The sequence below is a fragment of the Canis lupus genome, chromosome 24 (assembly GCF_048164855.1).
Source record: "Canis lupus baileyi chromosome 24, mCanLup2.hap1, whole genome shotgun sequence".
In the NCBI taxonomy this organism is placed as follows: Eukaryota; Metazoa; Chordata; class Mammalia; order Carnivora; family Canidae; genus Canis; species Canis lupus.
The window spans coordinates 30757400-30777667 of NC_132861.1; the positions used below are offsets into that span (position 1 = coordinate 30757400).

Below are 20268 nucleotides of genomic sequence, written 5' to 3' on the forward strand. Positions count from 1 at the left end.
GAAAAAGAAAGATTAGTAGTACTATATACAGAATTACTCATTGCTGCTAATATGGGAAGGGTAGACATACCCATTTTGCCCCATGGTCCTTTCATACACATTGCTGATCCCTTCTGGAACTGCATGGTAAAGGAAAGCACTCTTACCAGAAAATGAAGCTAAAATCATAAGAAGTTAGATTTGACATTATTCTGCTATTTTTGTATTTTTCTGGATCAAGACTAGATAAATAACAGATGGGTTCCCTTGTGTGACTGAAAGAATACAAATAATATTTTTTGTTTGTTTTCTATAAAATTTTTTTTCAGAAATCTACAAATGGCTCTAATATGAATGTGACAGTCTCAGCTAAGCTGTTTGTATTCTGATAACACACATTTAGTACCGAACCACAGGTATTAGTATCAAAATTCCATGGGACATAGAGCACTGAATTAGATGGACAAAAGAGATGAGAAAAGTGAAGAGGTACTTTAGGAAAGGCATGTTCTTCTGAAAATCAATATTTAGAAGAAAAAATGAAGGACAGGGATAATCCTTCAGACCTCAATAATTATGAACTCGTAACAACAGAGTATTGAAAATTTTCTTTGTGCAAAGCACTCTATCACAAGGTTTTTTGTTTTTTTTTAAAAAAGATTTTATTTATTTATTCATGAGAGACCCAGAGAGAGAAGGCAGAGACACAGGCAGAGGGAGAAGCAGGCTCCACGCAGGGAGCCCGATGTGGGACTCGATCCCAGGACCCCAAGATCACGCCCTGGGCCAAAGGCAGGCACTAAACCGCTGAGCCACTCAGGGATCCCCACAAGGTTTAAATTCATTATCACATTTAATCTTCATAGCCACCCATGACGTAGATATTACTATATTTAACCTATTATTTCTTGTATTTTACATAAGGAATTGAAGCTCAGATTATTAGAGGCAGGACATAAACCTAGTCTATATGATTTTTTAAGACCCATATTTATAACCAATATATTGTATTCCAATCATTTTCTAGAAATATTAACAATCTTTGAGACTTTAACTCCTTTATAAAATGCTTGAAGACTCTTAGAAGGCACTGAATAAATATAGGGAATTATTTTTAAAGAAAAAAAAAACACCCCGAGTATCTGGAAAATTACTCTGTTTATCTTTAAATAATACATAAGATGGAAATATATTCTAGGAATAAACTCTACTGATATTAAACTGTAAAATATTCATTATTCTGACAACTCAGGCTATATTTCATAGTTAATTCTAGATTCAGGCATTAAATATTACTTTCTCAAGTATTATTATAATACATTTTTAAAGTGTTCTTGCTAATAGACACTTAGTATAAAGTATTCTGAATATTTTAGAAGACTTTACATGAGCCCATTTTCCTTCAAATTAATTAAATACATGCATTTTGCATAAAATCCAATTAGTACTCTGAAACAATGTGATTAACTATTTCATAAACCCTCTTTTCAAATATGTGAAAACTTCAATAATGTGCAAAATGACTATTAGGTAACCTTACTGATTTTAAAGCAAACATATTGAAATACTATGTTCTTTAGGTCACCTGAGGAGGCTACTCCAAGGATAACATCATGACTTAATATTTACTTAAAAAACTTCTCGTTAGGAATTATTATCAGAGCCTGCTAGGGATTCTTTCAGGTATGCTCAGTGATGGCAAATCTTTTCAATTATGTGTGGATAGGACTTTAAAAAGGAATTTAATATCTCTGGTGCTCAATTCACAAGTCTGTAGAAGATTCCCCTAAAGTAAAATTGTGAATTAAAGCTGATACAAAAATTCTAGTACTTGAATATTAAAGAATCATAAAGTAGAATATTGTATGATTCCACTCATACAAAGTACCTAGAATAGTCAAATTCATAGGAACAAAAGTAGTATGATGACTGCCAGCGGCTGGAAGGTAGGGAAGAATGGGAGATATTGACTGATGGGTACAGAGTTTCAGGTTAAGAAGATGAAAAGGTTTCTGGAGATGGAGATGGTTGCACAACATTGTGAATGTACTTAATGACACAGAAGTGTACACTTAAAAATGGTTTATTTTTTTTTATTTTTTATTTTTTAAATGGTTTAAATTGGGGGAGTGCCCGGGTGGCTCAGTCAGTTAAGCATCTGCCTCTGGCTCATGTCATGATCTCAGGGTTCTGGGATTGAGCCCCAAATTAGGCTCCCCTGATACAGTTTGTTAATGTGTAAGCCACATTATTTCTTATTGCTTCAACTTTTTCCCCATTAAAGTGACAGAAATGAAGCCATACTATTTCATAAGACTGTTGTGGATATCAAGTAAGATAATAGATTTTAAACACAATGAGTTCATATTTACAGCACTTTCTTCTTCTTCCATTTTTTTTTAGGGTGGGGAAAGGAAGGAGAGGGAGAGAGAATCTTAAGCAGACTCCATGCCTGCCGCAGAGCCCAACACAGGGCTCCATCTCACAACCCTGAGATCATGACCTGAGTTGAAATCAAGAGTTGGAGGACATCCAACTGACTGAGCCACCCAGGCACACCTACAGTATTTTTTAACAAGCTAGATTTCATTCAATATCTATTACTTAAGCAAGTGCTCGCTTCGGCAGCACATATACTATTACTTAAGCAAGCCCCCAAAATAACCATCTGGTTTGATGATATCTGTATCTTACTTACAATGCAACAATTTCACTTTCTGGTATATACCTCATAGAAATTCTTGGTGATGTGCAAGGAAGGTAGGTATTATAAGAAGGTTCACTGTAAAATGGTTTATAAGAGCAAAAAAAATTGGAAACTACATGTCCATAAAAGAACGAGTGAATAAATTGCAGTTTATTTATACATTAGATTACTGCAGTTAAAATGAACAAATTAGTGGTATACACATAAAACTGAATTGGAGAAAGCAAGCTACAGAATGGTTTCACTTAATGGATTTTTAAAACTTGCAAACAGCAAGTTTTATAGATTTGTAAGTATTCAACCACAATATAAAAATACTGGGAAGGATAATAAATACCATCTTTATGAAAAGGGTTACCTCTGGGGAAGGAGAAGGAAAAGGAAGAGGAACAGGAATACCTAAGGGAACAGATAGGCATCTTCTGTGTCTTTAATGATAGTTAGCCAGCCAGCCAGCCAGCTAAATATGATATAATGTTAAGATTTCAAGGCAGTTTGGCTATGAGTGCACAGGTGTTTGTTATGTTATTTACTATCTTCTATATATTTAAAACACTTTATAATATAAACTTCCTTAAAAGAAAACACATTTTAAAAAATAAACTAGAGGGGTGCCTAGGTGGCTCAGTTGGTTAAACATCTGCGTTTGGCTAAGGTCATATCTCAGAGTTCCAGGATTGAGCCCTCCATCGGGCTCTTTGCCCACTGGGGAATCTGCTTCTCCCTCACCCCTACTCATACTCTCTCCCTCTCAAATAAAAAAATCTCAAAAATAAATAAAAATGAACTAGAGCTACAGCATTAATATAAATACATCTCAAAAACTAAATCTTAAGTTAAAAAACAAGTTATAGAAGCATGTATAGTATGGTATCATTGTATTATTTGGTAAAACCAAGTTTTTTCACAACTACATACATATTGGTAGTTGTGTAGACTTTCATGGGAATGGTATATATCCATTTAGGATGATGGTTACCTCTGGGCACAGAGTAACAGGACTGCGGAAGGGTACATGGGAAGTTTCAGCCAAATCTGTAAAGATTTCTCTTAAAAGTCTGAAGCAGGGATGCCTGGGTGGCTCAGCAGTTAAGCGTCTGCCTTTGGCTCATGGCGTGATCCTGGAGTCTCAGGATTGAGTCCCACATTGGGCTCCCTGCTTGGAGTCTGCTTCTCCCTCTGCCTATGTCTCTGCCTCTCTCTGTGTGTGTCTCTCATGAATAAATAAATGAAATCTTTAAAAATAAATAAAATGAATGAATGAATGAATGAATGAATGAATGCCTGAAGCAAGCGGCACCTGACTGGCTCTGTCAGTAAAGCATCAGACTCTTGATCTCAGGGTAGTGAGTTCAAGCCCCACACTAGCTAGGCACAGAGTTTACTTAAAAAATTAAAAAAAAAATTTTTTTAAATAAATAAATGTATGTCTGAAGCAAATATGGCATTTGGTAAAACTTGGTACTGGATGATTTTTAAAAACCCATATTTATATAGATGTATGTATGTAAATAACAACAGCACAAACAATAAGAAATGAAGAAAATGAATGAGAGCTAACATCTGAGCACTTATGTGGTAGGCACTCTTCCAAGTCCATGCATGTATACTCTTGAGAACAACCTGAGGAGGGAGATTCTGCTTCTATCTAATACTATCTATTACTATTGTATTAGTATTGGATTCTGTTATTTATTTTACAGACAAGGAACTAAAGCAGAGAGAGGTGGATGGAGTTGGCCTAATGTTTGAAAGCTAGTAAAAAATGAAAGTAAGATATGAAGCCAGGATTTGTGTTCCAGAGTTTACAGCTTAATAACCACGTCTCTGTTCTTTTCAGTATATCGTAAATAATTCATTTCCAATGTTATTTCTGCATGTTGGAAAGGAAAAACACTTTCTAACCCATGACCACAAAAAAAAAATGCACATACACACACACAGATTTCTGTGCAGCTCAAACTGGTTCTAAAGATGCTGAAAGAATCCTAGGAATGTCCTAAAAATAGTGGCATCCCAACCACTCTAATTCATCCTTTTCTATATTTGAGGTTTGGTATTTTTTAGATCATTATTTTGTAACCAAATATCATTTCTTCAATAGTTCTAAGGTAATATATATTTGGAATCTTAGATAACTTATATAAAGAAGCATGATGTAATTCAACCATCTCTTTCTCTCTCATTAGAGGCAAAATTCCATTACTTAGCTTCAGGTCTGGAAACTCATATTAAGAGTTTTTAATAAGTCATTCTGTCAAGAAATTCAATTTCAATTATTCATTTATTCTGGTCTCTCAATATGAGATGTTTTTTAAAAAAGCCCATAGCTAATACTTATATAATAAAAATATCATTTCGTATAGGTCTATTTATACCACAAAACAAAAGAAAGAGAATTGGCATTTTCAGTCAAATATTTATGAGCATTGATTATGTGCTAATGACACACACTCCTTGTCCCTGGTACCACTGTTACCATTTTTTAAAAAAGATTAATCTCAAGAGAAGATTTTTAAAGAGAGAAAGAGAGAGAGTTGGGGGGACGGGGGTAGAGGTAGGGAGGGATGGCAGACAGAAGCAGAGTAAGAGAGAGAAGGAAAGAATTCAAGCAGACTCCCCACTGATCACAGAGCCCCACAGGGGGGCTCAATCTCAGGACTCTGAGTATATGACCTAAGCCAAAACCAAGAGTTGGACACTCAACCAACTGAGCCACCCAAGTGGCTACCATTTCTTAAGTGTCTTTTCTGGGCAGCCCAGGTGGTTCAGCGGTTTGGCGCCACCTTCAGCCCAGAGCGTGATCCTGGAGACCCAGGATTGGGTCCTGCGTCGGGCTCATAGCATGGAGGCCTACGTCTCCCTTTGCCTGTGTCTCTGCCTCTCTCTCTCTCTCTCTCTGTCTGTCTCCCTCTGCCTGTGTCTCTGCCTCTCTCTCTCTCTCTCTCTGTCTCTCATGAATAAATAAATAAAATCTTTAAAAAAAAAGTCTTTTCTCCATCTATACAGTCACATTCTCAATGTTATCATCTACTAACCTACAGAATATATGTTCAAAAATACGAAAATATGAAAAAGAAGTCCTTGCTTTCAAAGAGTTCACTGTGTAGCAGGAGAAAGAGATAAAAATTATAATACATAAGTAATTTAATAGGGTCATTAAAACATTAAGGTCAGGGGAGATGAAAGAGTGGCTGATGGCTTTTAACAGCTAACTTGGAACATGATGAACAGGAGACAGCAATGGAGACTAGTCTTTCAAGAAAACTTGCCTTACAAAGAAAAGAGGATGACAGCTAGGGGCATGGGTTCTAGAGAAGGTTTAAGATAGAGAAATACTTAGCATCAACTATTCTGAACTACTTTCTTTGCTATATTCCTCTCCTAACACTATATCCCAGTCTGGATATAAGCAAGTCCCTTAACATTTCTAAGCCTCAAATGAGATAGATGTTCAAGAACTTTAAATTACTAAGGAAACTTGAATAAATGACCTCTAAAGTTCTTTCTAGACTTAAAATTCTATGATTCTGTGACTATGATAATCTGAACTGTTTAAATTCAAAAGTAAATCATAATATATTCAGTATGGAAAAAAAGAAAAATCAGGGCCAATTAAGAGATGAGTTGGTTTGTACAACTGCATTCTATTACTTTTGCAAAACTGTTAAAACAATGAATTCCTCTTTCAACCATCAGTAAAATTTTCACAAAAGACAGCTGGTAAGGTGCTTCTTGCCCTCAAACCGGTAGACTTCTAAGCAATCACCAAGCAAATTGTTTTGTGACAACAGAAGTAATTTGCTTAAAATCCCATAGCATTTTCTTATAAAAGTCATCTTTTTAAATGGAAGAGGTTTATAGAAACATGTGTATTACATTCTTTCTACAATGTATTTGTTCATTATCTTTACTTTAAAATTTTAATGTACAGGTTGAAGTTCATACACAGTTTAAAAAAAAACTAGCTAAGATTAGGTCTTAACAGTTCTATGCCTTCTTTTCACTATTACACATTTTGAAATTTAGAACAAGGTTTCCCTTACCTGATATGGACATGGAATGTGATATTCTCTGCAGCGTTCTTGTATCCATGTTGTTTCCCAGATGCCACGGTAAGCTTGCTCATAAAAGTAGCATCCAATTACAACCAAGAGTGGTACGAGATAAAGAATGCTGAAAACACCAATCCGGATCATAAACTTCACCAATTTATCTTGGTTCTCCTTTTCTAATGGAATTTCAATTCGAACTCTGTTTAGGGATATAATGCCAGCTAAGAGGAGAGAAACTCCAACTACCACATACAGGCAGAGGGGAGCAAGAACAAAATATCTCAATGCATCAACATCGTAGAGGCCAACAAAACACACGCCACTGATATTGTCACCTTCAATTTTATTCATCGCTAAAAGGATGATAGTTAGAGTTCCGGGGATGCCCCATGCACTGGCGTGAAATAGCAATGCTTTCTTCTCAATTGCTTCACTACCCCACTTTGGCACAGCTGCCAAGAACCATGTGATGGTAAGAATTACCCACCAAACACTGCCAGCCATAGTAAAAAAATAGAGTACCATAAAAAGCATGGTACAGGCTTTATTATGAGATCCTTGTGTCACTGTGGAAGCCTTATACTGTGCAGGGCTAGATGCGTTGCAGGCTACTCGGTCCTCAAGCAAAAACCCAATGAAGAAAATTAATGATACCATCATGTAGCAGACTGCATAAAATATAATAGGTCTTTCAGGATAACGGAATCTTGTGACATCAATCAAAAAAGTTAAAAAAGTAAACAATGTGGCAGAGAGGCAAATGATTGAAATCAATCCTATGAAGTATCGAGCAAATGAAAGTTCTTCTCTTCTAAAGTACATATTTGGACAAGGAGGTGAACAATCACGCACGTGTAAAAAAGAATAACCGAGATCAGGATCAATTTTCAACTCTCGAGGACACCAAAAACCATAGTCCCTCTGCACTGCCACTGGAGCTCCTTCAGTAGGATCACCAGCTAAATTCAGATCCACAAGTCGAGGATATGGCTCATCACAATCTGGAAACCTAAAAAAATACAAGACGAGAACCATTTTCACTTATTGGGAAATCTACGGATACCTAACAATTTGGATATCCAAATTTAGTACTCATGACTTTATTCATTCTTATATCCCTGGAGTAAAATTACATTAAGCAGGAACAAAGTAATGTTGATATCTTGTTTATGGGCCATACAACTAGGTTTTCCATTGCTGACCAAAAAATGATATGGTTTTATACTTAATTTTGTTTTGGCTTCAAAAACAGTACCTTTTTTTAAAATTTTTATTTATTTATGATAGTCACAGGGGGGGGGGGGGCAGAGACACAGGCAGAGGGAGAAGCAGGCTCCATGCACAGGGAGCCCAACGTGGGACTTGATCCCGGGTCTCCAGGATCACGCCCTGGGCCAAAGGCAGGCGCCAAACTGCTGCGTTACCCAGGGATCCCCAAAAACAGTACCTTTTAAAAAAATATTTATCTGTCATCTCTGCACTCAATATGGGGCTCGAACTTACAACCCCTGAGATCAAGAGTTGCATGCTCTTTTGCCTGAGCCAGCCAGATGCCCCAAAGAGTGCTCTTTATTAAAACAGTCTAAATAGCCATCAATAAGTAACACTATACATAGAGAGTATTTACTTAGGACACACAGTTTATTTTTTTTTTAAGATTTTATTTATTTATTCATAGAGATGCAGAGAGAGAGAGAGAGAGAGAGAGGCAGAGACACAGGCAGAGGGAGAAGCAGGCTCCATGCAGAGAGCTTGACGTGGGACTTGATCCAGGGTCTCCAGGATCACGCCCTGGGCCGCAGGCGGCGCTAAACCGCTGCGCCACCGGGGCTGCACAGGACACACAGTTTAAAAAAAGATTTCAAAATATAAACATACATTATTATAAAAGAAATAAATACACAGCTGTAATAAACAGTAGCTTTTTCCCTGTCTTTAACTACAGTTACCCTAGATTCAATGGAATTTACTTAGTAAATGTTAAAAATCTTCCCTAAATGCTTAGCCCAAGGTGTTTTGAATTACATTAGTATCAAAAATCCTTGTAAGTGGTTTAGTTTTTAGGTCTTTTCTTCCCATTTTATATTCACTTTCTTTTTTTTTTTTTTTAAAGATTTTATTTATTTATTCATGATAGTCACACAGAGAGAGAGAGAGAGGCAGAGACACAGGCAGAGGGAGAGGCAAGCCTCATGCAGGGAGCCCGACGTGGGATTCGATCCTGGGTCTCCAGGATTAAACCACTGCGCCACCCAGGGATCCCTATATTCACTTTCTGCTAAAATATTGGTTAATTACAGTCCTTCAAAGATCTCTAACATCAACTATTTCTTTTTTACCATCCCTATTTTCTCTCCAGTCGATTACATTCTCTAACTCAGTTATTCCCAAACTGTGGTGTACATATGAAAAACTTAATGTTGTTTTAAAAATGAAAATTCTTGGGGCGTCTGGGTGGCTCAGTCAGTTGAAGGTCTGCCTTTGGCTCAGGTCATGATCCCAGGGTCCTAGGATCCAGCCCCATGTTGGGCTCCCTGGTCAGCAGGGAAGAACCTGCTTCTCCCTCTCCCTCTGCCGCTCCCCCTGTGCTCTCTAATAAATAAATAAATACAATTTTTAAAATAAATAAATAAGGAAATTCTTGGTTCCCACCACCACAAATCATATTACAGTATACTTCTGGTAGGGCTCAGAAATTTGCATTTTAGCAAGTTTCCAGAGGGACAAGATCTGCAGACTTGAGAAAGTGTGATAGCCACAGGATAAATAAAACAGATTTATGGTATAGGCATGAGTAAGGACACTATTCTCATGAACTTCCTACATCTTTAATTTTCTTGCTGGTATGAGTTTCTAAGCCTTCAGGGTCCCAGTAACTAGACAGTTACTAGTTCATACGCATCAAATAGTTTCCAAGAAATCATTGTTGATATTAAGTTTGACAAATACATGCATAACCTTTGCTGTAGCTGATTAATCTTTTATTTTCTAATATAATCCATTTTCTTCACTGGACTTAGAATTATAAATCCAAATGAGAGAAACTTATTACATTTAAGCATTTGTTTGTATCCTGCAGTATGTCAGGGATTAAACATAAAAAGACAAAAAACACAGGCTTTCCATCCTGCAGTCTAAAAGGAGATACAAACTTGTAAACACAAAATTCGACAGTAGGATATACAAAGCAAACAAAATTTATATAAAGTATAAAAATAATAAAAAGGATTAATTCTTCCAAAAGACATGATTATGAAAAACTTCATAAGGTAAAGGACAAATACAAGATTTTGAATCAGTATTTGACAATTCTGGTAGTATGCCAATCAGTATTCTAGTAAGAAATGCAAGCACTGGCAAAGAGATTTGAACAGGGTGGTTTAATATTGCTGGAGCATGACATGTGCATGACTTGTGACAGGAGATGAGGTTCAAGAGACAAGCATATTGCAGAAGAGAGCAAGTGAGTGAGCAAGTGCATGAATGTGTAAACAGTGATATAAAATTTAAAACCATGCAAAGTTATGCTTTATGTTTTTATGGCTATATTTATATATCCAGCCACCACTCAACATATATACACTTCACTCTATACCCTTTCCAAAAACCAAACTCTTGATTTCTATTCCTTCAATTTCCCCATTGGTTAATTAAATTCCTCTAGTTATGGCCCAAAACCTTGGGGTCATACTTGAAATCTTTTCCCTTTCAATCTATCAGCAATTTCTATCACTGCACTTTATATCTTCTCATTTCCTCTACTGCCTCTGTCCCATCTGAGCCATTAATACCTCTCTCCTGGACTTCTGGAGTATCTTCCAATTGATCTCCATAGGTACACAGCAGTCAGTGATCCTTTACAGACATGCCACTCCTATGCTCATGATCATGTCTCTTCCATTCAAAGTCCTCTAAACGGTTTCCTATCTCATGCAGAGTCAAATCCAAACTCCGTTTCGGAGCTACAAACAACCTACTGCCAGTACTTTCTGATCTGATGTCCTTCCGTTCCTAACTTACTCGGTTCCAGATTCTCTGGTTCCCTTGTTCTTTCACTATCCCAAGCATGCTTCCATTTACGAGCATTTGCATTAACTGTTGTTTCCTATGCCTAGGTCGTTCTTCCCTAGATACCTGCATTATTTGTTCTCTTATTTCATTCGGGTCCCTATTCCAATGCCACTTTATCAAAAGGCCTTCCTCAACATTTCCATAGAAAAGAGTCCTTCTGCTTCCCCATATTTTATCACTATCACCCAAACCTATTCTTTTCTTATTAGCATTCATTACCATCTGACATTATCTATTTATCTCCCACCACTAGAATTTTAGTTCCATAAGAACCAAGACTATATTTTGTTCACTGCTTATCTTCAGCATCTAGACTAGTATGCCTAGCACATCCAATTATATTTGTTGAGTTAATGGTTGTTAAATAAAATATTCATATAGATCCAACCCAAGTAATTAGAAAGATGACAAGGAGCAGTGTGGAGGACAGACTTGGGCAAAAATGGGAGCAGAGATATTAGCTGAATAAGAACTAAAACTAGATAAGGCGGAGTGCCTGGGTGGCTTGACTAGTAGAACATGCGACTCCTGATCTTGGGGTTCTAAGTCTGAGCCCCATGTTGGGTGCAGAGATTACTTAAAAATAAAAAAAATAAAATAAATATTTAAAAAGTAAAATAAAAACCATATAAGGCAGGTGGAATGAGACAGATATGAAATTAGTTAGATAAAAACAATAGAGTTTATAACTGATTGGATGTGGGAGCTAAGTTCAATGAAGGAGGAACAGAAGTTGACTTATAGAAAATTAAAAAATGAGCAACAGAATAAATCAATTTTAGATATGTTGAAATTAAGGCATTTGAGACAAATGCAGGCTATGATTTCCAATAGTTGCTAGATATGCAGATTTGGAATGCAGCAAGAAGATGTCAAGGCTACAGGGGGATCCCTGGGTAGCTCAGCGGTTTGGCACCTGCCTTTGGCCCAGGGCACGATCCTGGAGTCCTGGGATCGAGTCCTGCATCAGGCTCCCAGCATGGAGCCTGCTTCTCCCTCTGCCTGTGTCTCTGCCTCTGTGTGTGTGTGTGTGTGTGTGTGTGTGTGTGTCTATCATGAATGAATGAATGAATGAATGAATGAATAAATCTTTAAAAAAAAAAAAAGAAGATGTCAAGGCTACAGATTTAGGTGTAGGAGTCAGCAGCAGATGAGTAAGAGTTAAAATGAGTGAGATGAGATCATCCTGGGAAAGCACACAGAATGAAAAAGAACAGGAAAAGAACTCTGGAAAGCACCAATACTCAAGGGGTAAAAGAGAAAAAGGATCCAAAAAAAGAAATTGAGAATAACTGGTGTGAGATGTAGCAAACCACAATAGTTCACATATGATGGCTTAAATGATTTTCATGAAAAGAAGACAAGATGAGATAAGGGGAATAGGATGTAATACAGAATAAGGGTGAAATATGGGTTTGAAGTGAGTGATATAGATTTGGCAGAAGTACTGAGAGGAATAAACAGAAATTATTTGTTGACAAAACTGGAAATGTGCCAAAGACAAACAGCAAATAGAATTGCTACAGTAGAGGTGGCCTGGGTAGCTTAGCTGGTTAAGCATCTCACTTTGGCTCAGGTCATGATTCTGGGGTCCTGGGATTGAGCCCCATGTCAGGCTCTCTGTTCAGTGGGGAGTCTGCCTCTCCTTCTCCCTCTATTCTCTCTCTGTTTCATAAATAAATAGATAGATAGATAGATGATAGATAGATAGATAGATAGATAGATAGATAGATAGATAGATGATAGATAGATAGATATCATTTTTTTTTTTTTTAATTTATGATAGTCACACAGAGAGAGAGAGAGAGGCAGAGACACAGGCAGAGGGAGAAGCAGGCTCCATGCACTGGGAGCCCGACGTGGGATTCGATCCCGGGTCTCCAGGATCGCGCCCTGGGCCAAAGGCAGGCGCCAAACCGCTGCGCCACCCAGGGATCCCGATAGATATCATTTAAAAAAGGAACTGCTATGGTTGGCATCATTAAATATAGAGCATACTTAATTTGTAAGAAATGGGTTGAATCAATCCAGTTGGAAATCTGAACAAGTGCAATAGAAGGAATGAGTTGAAATTGCTAGCAAGAGTGTCATTTCAAGTGACAGACCACAAAGCTTAGTAAGTAAGGAAACAAATGAAATTAGGAAGAGAGTTATTAGGAGGCTATAAAAAACAAACAAACCCAAAGTCTAACCACTTCTATGAAGTTGAAGAAGTATAGGAGACAGGTGAAAGAGATGTAGAAGAATGAAAGGTTGTTATGAAAGACTAGTTTGCCAGAATTTAAGGTTTCATAGTTACTTAGTGCTAGGCAATAAGTGAGGACATAAAATAGATTTAATCCCATCAAAATAAAGAAATAAAGATGATAATGAGATTTCTATACTTGTATATAAACTATTACTATAAAAAGACCACTAAATAATGGGAGTTAGCTACAAGAAACATAAAATAGAGTTCCTGCCCAAGCAATTCTAGCTGTTGTTACAAACATCAAGAAATTAACAGACTTCTAAAAGAGGGATGTAAACACTACCATGTGTTAGGGGAGAAAGTAGATGGTTATATGGGACCAGATAAGAAAACCATTTGAACAGTGAGAAATAGAGTGGACAAATAGGAGAAAGCAAAATGTCAGTAAACTGACTCTAAGAAAAAAATTTTTTTAAGATTTTATTTATTAATGAGAGACACAGAAAGAGAGGCAGAGATATAGGCAGAGGGAGAGGCAGGCTCCACATAGGGAGCCCAATGTGGGATTTGATCCTGGAACCCTGGGATCACAACCTGAGCCAAGGCAGACACTCAACCACTGAGCCACCCAGGTGTCCCAAAACTATTGTTTTATTTCTGAAGTTCTTCCAACTGCCAAATGAGAATAGCACCTGCTTTTCACCTACCCCCAAGAGCTATTTTGAGAGGACAAAATTAATTTTAAACGTGAAGAAGAATGTTCACTGCAGCATTACTGATAACAGAGAACACCCAGAAATAATTTAAATGACCATCAGTAGGAAATGGCTAAATAACTACAGAATATTAATAGCTCATTATGTAGTAATTAAAAGGAATGAACCAAATCTACAGATATAAATACATTTTTAAAAATTCAATGTTGCTTACAGATATATATATATGTAGTAAGAATATAAAAACAAATATAAGAATGATGAACAACATGGTCAACATAATTATTACCTCATCTCTGGGGAGGAAAGAAGGGACTGAAATCAAGATGGGATACCAAGGAAGGAACTTTCAACTCTCTCTGTATTATTTCTTTTTTTTTTTTTTTTCTGTATTATTTCTTAAAAAGAAAAAAAGTGACTAAAGCAAGTATCCCAAAATGTTAAGACTGGATGAAGCTAGACAATTGGCACATATGCATTTATCTTATTTGTTCCTTATTCTAGAAATATTTCACAATACAAAAAGGTAAAAAAATACAGTATTACTATGCACATTATTACTAACAATAATATTCTCTCATATAAATCTATAAGATTATCTAGTAAACATCCTCAAGTCTTTAGGAAATGCTTATAATCTATATACTGGAAGTGATCTGAAAAGTATCTCTCATTTTCTAATTCTGGTTTGTTAATACATGACAAAAAAAAAAAAGAGACAGAACTACTTTAGTCATTAACACATTTAAATCATACAGATATGTAACTTCCATTAAGTCATCATTAAAGACATTTAATGATGAGGTAATGAATATTTTCTTCTATTTTCTAATTGCATTGCTTATATAACCAGAAAAGAAATTTTTTGAGGAAGAAAAATCAACTGTATGTCTTCATTGTTTTTTAATTCTTTTAAAAATTTCTTCACACAAACGTTTTTCTCTTTTCCATGTTTTCATTTTGTGATTTCAAGTTTCTAAGGAAATGAACAATTCTGAGGTCATGAAACTGCTTTTCAAAATTAATGGTAATAAATACTTCAAAAAAGTTTTTCAAATTGATGAACTAGAAGACAAATAATTTTAAACATACTATATAGCATTAAGCAATGATCCATGAAAATCTATGATTTTCGCACCTACTGCATTCCATATCTTCAGGCCAAGGAACACCAAACATCTCCATGAGCTCCGAGCACTCACTGTAAGCCCGCTGACACAGCCTACGACAAGGAAGTGTGACACGTCCATATTCCATACAAATAGGAGCATAGAGTGCACAAAGAAATGGCCGAAAATCCCGAGAACAATCCAGATTCACCATTGGGTGGAATGGCTAGGAAGAAGTTAAAATGGAATAATTAGAGAAAGAATTGTATACAAGTTAAAACTTCCTATATAGAATAATATTCTTTTCGTCCAGTTTAAAAATTTCTGAAGGCAACTTTTTGTTTTTTTGAAACAAAATCCTCTCAGCTATATCCCTAAAGCTTCTGAATTGGTTAAAACTGAGGTTTATTTCAGAACCTATATGTATATTTTAATTGTTAGAGGTGATATTAATGAAGAGACAGTGCTGAGAATCACACTGGGAAAAAAACCATAAAAGATATGTTCCAAATGCTCAAAAAGTGATTACTGCTTGATGACAGAATTTTAAGAGATTTTAATTTTCTTCTTCTTATGTATCTCGATTTCTAAATTTTCTTCAACTAACAAGTATCAACAGGAGAGAGCAGACAAAATGCTAAAAGAGGAAAGGGAGTGGGGGTGGAGGAAGAGAAGTAGTTATACATAGCAGTAGTTATTTTGAGAGTGAGGGAGAGGGAAGGATCTCTCACATTTGTCTCATATTTTCTTGTCCTTGTTACATTAAAAAAAATTTTTAACTCTGATATCACATAATGTAAATAGGACACTGTAAGCTGATATTAAGAAAAACAAAAAGAAAAAACAGTGGCCCCAGACATAAAACGATGCTAAAATAATCATTAAAACCACAGGAACACATCAAATATCCCAATAAATATGCACCTGAGTTTTTGACTATCAAATACTTTTCCACTTTTTTTTTTTTTTAAGATTTTATTTATTTGCGACAGAGAGAGAGAGAGAGAAAGAGAGAGCATGAGCAGGGGAAAGGGCAGAGGGAGAGGAAGAAGCAGACTCCCCGCTGAGCAGGGAGCCCAACTCAGGGCTTGATTTCAGGACCCTAGGATCATAACCTTAGTTGAAGGCAGATGCTTAGCCCACTGAGCCACCTAGGTGCTCCTATTTTTCCACTTATTTATATAAGTTACAGAGTCATTGCTGATTTTGATCTGATAATAGATATTCTCACTACTAAGCCTTTCTACTGAATAAGAATCAATCAGTTTTTACATTGATATGTAGTATTTTCTTAAGGCCTCCTATACAAGATCCAGTCAGAAAACCAAGAGTCACTTAAAGAAACTGAGACATTAACTGTATAATGGATATGGTATTCAATATGTAACAATAAACTATATGTGACCATCACTCCCAAGAATGAAGGAGCAGCTTGTGTTAAAACAATGTTTCCATCAAGAACAATTTTAAAATATAGGAAAAAAGTTTTAAAATATCTATTTAAAGCTACTGAAGAACGGTTGAAGCAAAAGAACTGGAGGGACCAAGAATACAGAGAGCAGGGAAATATGGAAAGGTGGCCAGATAAGTGCCACTACTTTTCCAAGGAGGCACTTATTATATCTGAGCATGAGGCAAGAGGCTGAGAATCAGGCTTTGACTAGGCTGGTACTAGAAAACAGCACAGCTTTGGTGGTCTACAAGGCTACAGACAAAATTCAAAATGAAAGGAGTAAGATGTAGGTGAGAAGGGAAAGTGCCAAGGACTGAGTCTGACACAGCCAATTTTCCCTTCAAGATATCTGAAAATTCTGTAGGAGCTAAGAAGCTAAGCAGAAAACTTCTGAAAGGGAGAGTGGAGATTTTGGCAGTTTTACCATGGAAACATGGATTAAAGTTCAAGTCCTGCCAGGGGATGTGAACTAAGTAGACTCCCACCTGGAAGCCTCTGAATGGCTACACTCCAGTTGCAGGGGCAAATCAAAGGAGGCAGAGACCTACCAAAACTGCAACCCAGCCTCAATTCAGACCCTTCTGATGGAATTAAGATGATCCACCATTTATCTGTTATTCAGAAGAAAGGTGAACCTCTGTAGTAATATAGCATCATCTAGAACTTCACCATTTTGTAATGTCTAACACTCAACAAAAAATTACTGGGCATTTCAAAAGACAGGACCATATGGGGTGCCTGGGTGGTCAGTCAGTTAAGCAGTTGGCTTTGGCTCAGATCATGATCTTCGGGTCCTGGGATCAGTGAGCCCTGTGTGGGGCCCCCTACTCAGCAGGGAATCTCCTGCTTCTCCCTCTCCCTCTGCCCCTCCCCACCCTGCTTGTGTGCACTCTCTCTCTCTCTCCTCTTGTGGCTTTCTCAAATTAATAAATAAAATCTTAAAAAGAGAGAGAGAGAGAGAGAGAGAGGGCCAAATGATTAAAACCAAGGAAAAATATTATAGTGCTTTAGTGATCCAGCTATTGGACCTAATACACAAGACTGTATATAACTACGTCAAATATGTCAAGAAAATAAAATGAAGAATTTCAACCAGAAATTGAAATTATAATATCTATTACATTATATATATAAAATCTTTATTATATATATATATATATATATATATATATATATATATATACACACAATCTATTATAAAAAGAATCAAGTGGAAATTTTATAACTGAAATATACAATCTGGAACTGAGAACTCATTGGATTTATCAGAAGACAGAATCGGCAAAACAGAAAACACAAGGCAATAGGAAATACCCAAACAGAAGCACACAGACCAAAAAATACTGAAAAATACATAAAAGAACATAACACACATGTAAAAGATGTGGAAAAGTCTAAGATATGCATAACTGTAATCTCAAAAGGGGAGGAGAAAGAGAATGGGCAAAGGCAATATATAAAAAGATAATGACTGAGAATTTTCCAAAACTAATTGAAGACAACAATATACAGATTCAAAATCTTCTGCAAACCCCAAGAAGGTTAAATATAAGAATATCACACCTAGGAAAATGTTATTTAAATTGTTGAAAACTGAAGAAAAATACCTAAAAAGCAGCCCCTGGGGAGGGCGGGGCAGACAGAGAAGACAACTTATCTTTAACAGAGCAACAGTTAACACTCAGAGCTGACTTCAGAAAACCATGAAACAATAGAATGACTTAAAGAACTAAGGGAAAGTAACTGCAAACTTACAAGTCTATAGCCAACAAAAATATCCTTCATAGGGTGCCAGGGTGGGTCAGTGGTTGAGCGTCTGCGTTCAGCTCAGGGTGTGATCCCATGGTCCAGGATTGAGTCCCGCATTGGGCTTCCCACAGGGAACCTGCTTCTCCCTTTGCCTATGTCTCTGCCTCTCTCTGTGTCTCTCATGAATAAATAAATAAAATCTTAAAAAAAAAAATCCTTCATAAATGAAGGCAAAGACAAGACATTTTCAGACAGACAAAAAAATGGGAGAAAATTAGTCAGCAGGAAATCTACACTACAAGGAATACTTCAGAGTTCTTCTGACAAAAGGAACATCAAAGATGAAAACTCAAAAGTATTTAAAAGCAAAAAAAGGGGTGAATATATGAAAAATATAAATGAATACTCTCTGTTCTGTTACAAAATAATAATGTCTTAAAATACATACAAAACACAGGTATATTAATATGCATAATAATAAAATGGAAAAGATGGGAGGCCAAAAGAACATTAATGGGTAGTGGTTAAAATAACGATTTTATTAGAGTATTGAGTATCAGAGTACATATCATAATTTCTAGGGTAAACAATAAAAGAATGCATAATGAAGTAAATAAGGGAAATAAGATAACACAAAAGAAGGCAAGACTGGAAAGAAAAAAATGCAAAACAGTTTGGACACATTGAACTCAATTAGTAAGACAGTAAATATTAGCTCAAATACACCAATAATTATATTAGATACACATGGACTAAAAACTCTAAGTAAAGGACTAAGAGTTTTGGACCAGGTTAAAAAAAAAAATGCTGTTTACAATATCTTTTTTAAAAGATTTTATTTGTTTGACAGAGGGAGAGAGAGAGAGCACATGCAGGGAGAGTGGCAGGCAGAGGGAGAGGGAGAAGCAGGCTCCCCGCGGAGCAGCCTGATATGGGGGCTTCATTCTAGAACCCCTGGGATCATAACCTGAGCTGAAGGCTGATGCTTAATTGACTGAGCCACTCAGGAGCCCCAAACACATTTTTCAACATAAAGAAACATGTTTAAAAAAAATAGAAAGAAAGAAACAGGTTAAAAGTAGAGGAAAGGCAAGTTGTAATGCCAGAACCAACCAAAACAGAGTAAATTTTGACTAGAAGTATTCCCAGAGTTAAGGGCATTTCCTAAGAGAATAGAATCAATACATTAATACCAAAAAGCAAATCTAAACCTATATGTACCACTTAATACAGCTTCAAATTATTTTAATAAAAAACAGAAGACAAAACCAAAAGGGAAAATGTACAAACCCACACTGAGAGGAAAGATTGATACACCTCTCAGTAAGTGATGGAAGAGGAAGACAAAAATTCTGTAAGAATGCAAAAACCTAACCAAGCCAATTACAAATTTGATCTAAATAACATATTTATAATCATGATACCCAACAATGACTGGATTGGGGCTCGTGGGTGGCTCAGTGGTTGAGTGTCTGCCTTTGGTTCGGGTCATGATCCTGAGGTCCTTGGATCGAGTCCCACTTTGGGCTTCCTGTGGGGAGCCTGCTTCTACCTCTGCCTACATCCCTGCCTCTCTCACTCTGTCACTCATGAATAAATAAATAAAATCTTAAAAATAAAGAACTCAAACCCAATTGCTCAAAAATTTGTAAATTGGACAACAAACTTCTAAATACCCATAATCACCAAAGGGAATCATAACTGAAATTTAAATTATATGTATAATTATATAGGTTATATAATCTATATATAAAAGTAAATAAAGACAATAAAATATCAGCAAAAGCTGTACTCAGAGGAAATTTACAACCTGACATACACATATCAGAAAATAAGAAAGCCTAAAAACAATCAATGACATAAACTCCATCCCAAGAAGCTAGAAAAAGAGTGGCCAAACTTAGAGAAGGTACAGGCAATAATAATAACAACAACAACAACAACCAGCAATGTGAATTACCAATATCAAGAATGAAGGAGAGTAATGTAGATAACCATAAATAATATATTTGACATGATGAAATGAACAAATGCCTTGGGGAAAAAATCATAATTCACCAAAACTCATAAAAGAAAATCTATCCTCTATCTACAAAGAAACTTAATGCATTATTAGAAATGATTCCCCTAAAGAAAACTCTAGGTTAAGATGGCTTCACTAGACAAATTTGTCAAATGTCAAAGCAAGAAGTCACAGTAATCACACACAAACTCTTCCTAAAAAGGGGGAAAAAGGAA

The 20268-nt window shown here is 36.3% G+C and overlaps 1 protein-coding gene across 9 annotated transcripts in view; it reads right to left on the bottom strand.

Annotated features, from left to right (window-relative positions):
* Positions 1-20268, bottom strand: part of FZD3 (frizzled class receptor 3) — a 107042-nt gene that overhangs the window by 56536 nt on the left and 30238 nt on the right. For 8 of the 9 annotated variants that reach the window (XM_072796138.1, XM_072796137.1, XM_072796134.1 and 5 more), the window contains 2 exons: positions 14858-15054; positions 6733-7750 (listed from right to left, as the gene is read on the bottom strand). In XM_072796138.1, coding sequence (XP_072652239.1) covers positions 6733-7750; positions 14858-15054 — 1215 coding nt within the window. The remainder of the gene's footprint in view (positions 1-6732; positions 7751-14857; positions 15055-20268) is intronic. The other variant, XM_072796143.1, reaches the window with a different exon arrangement.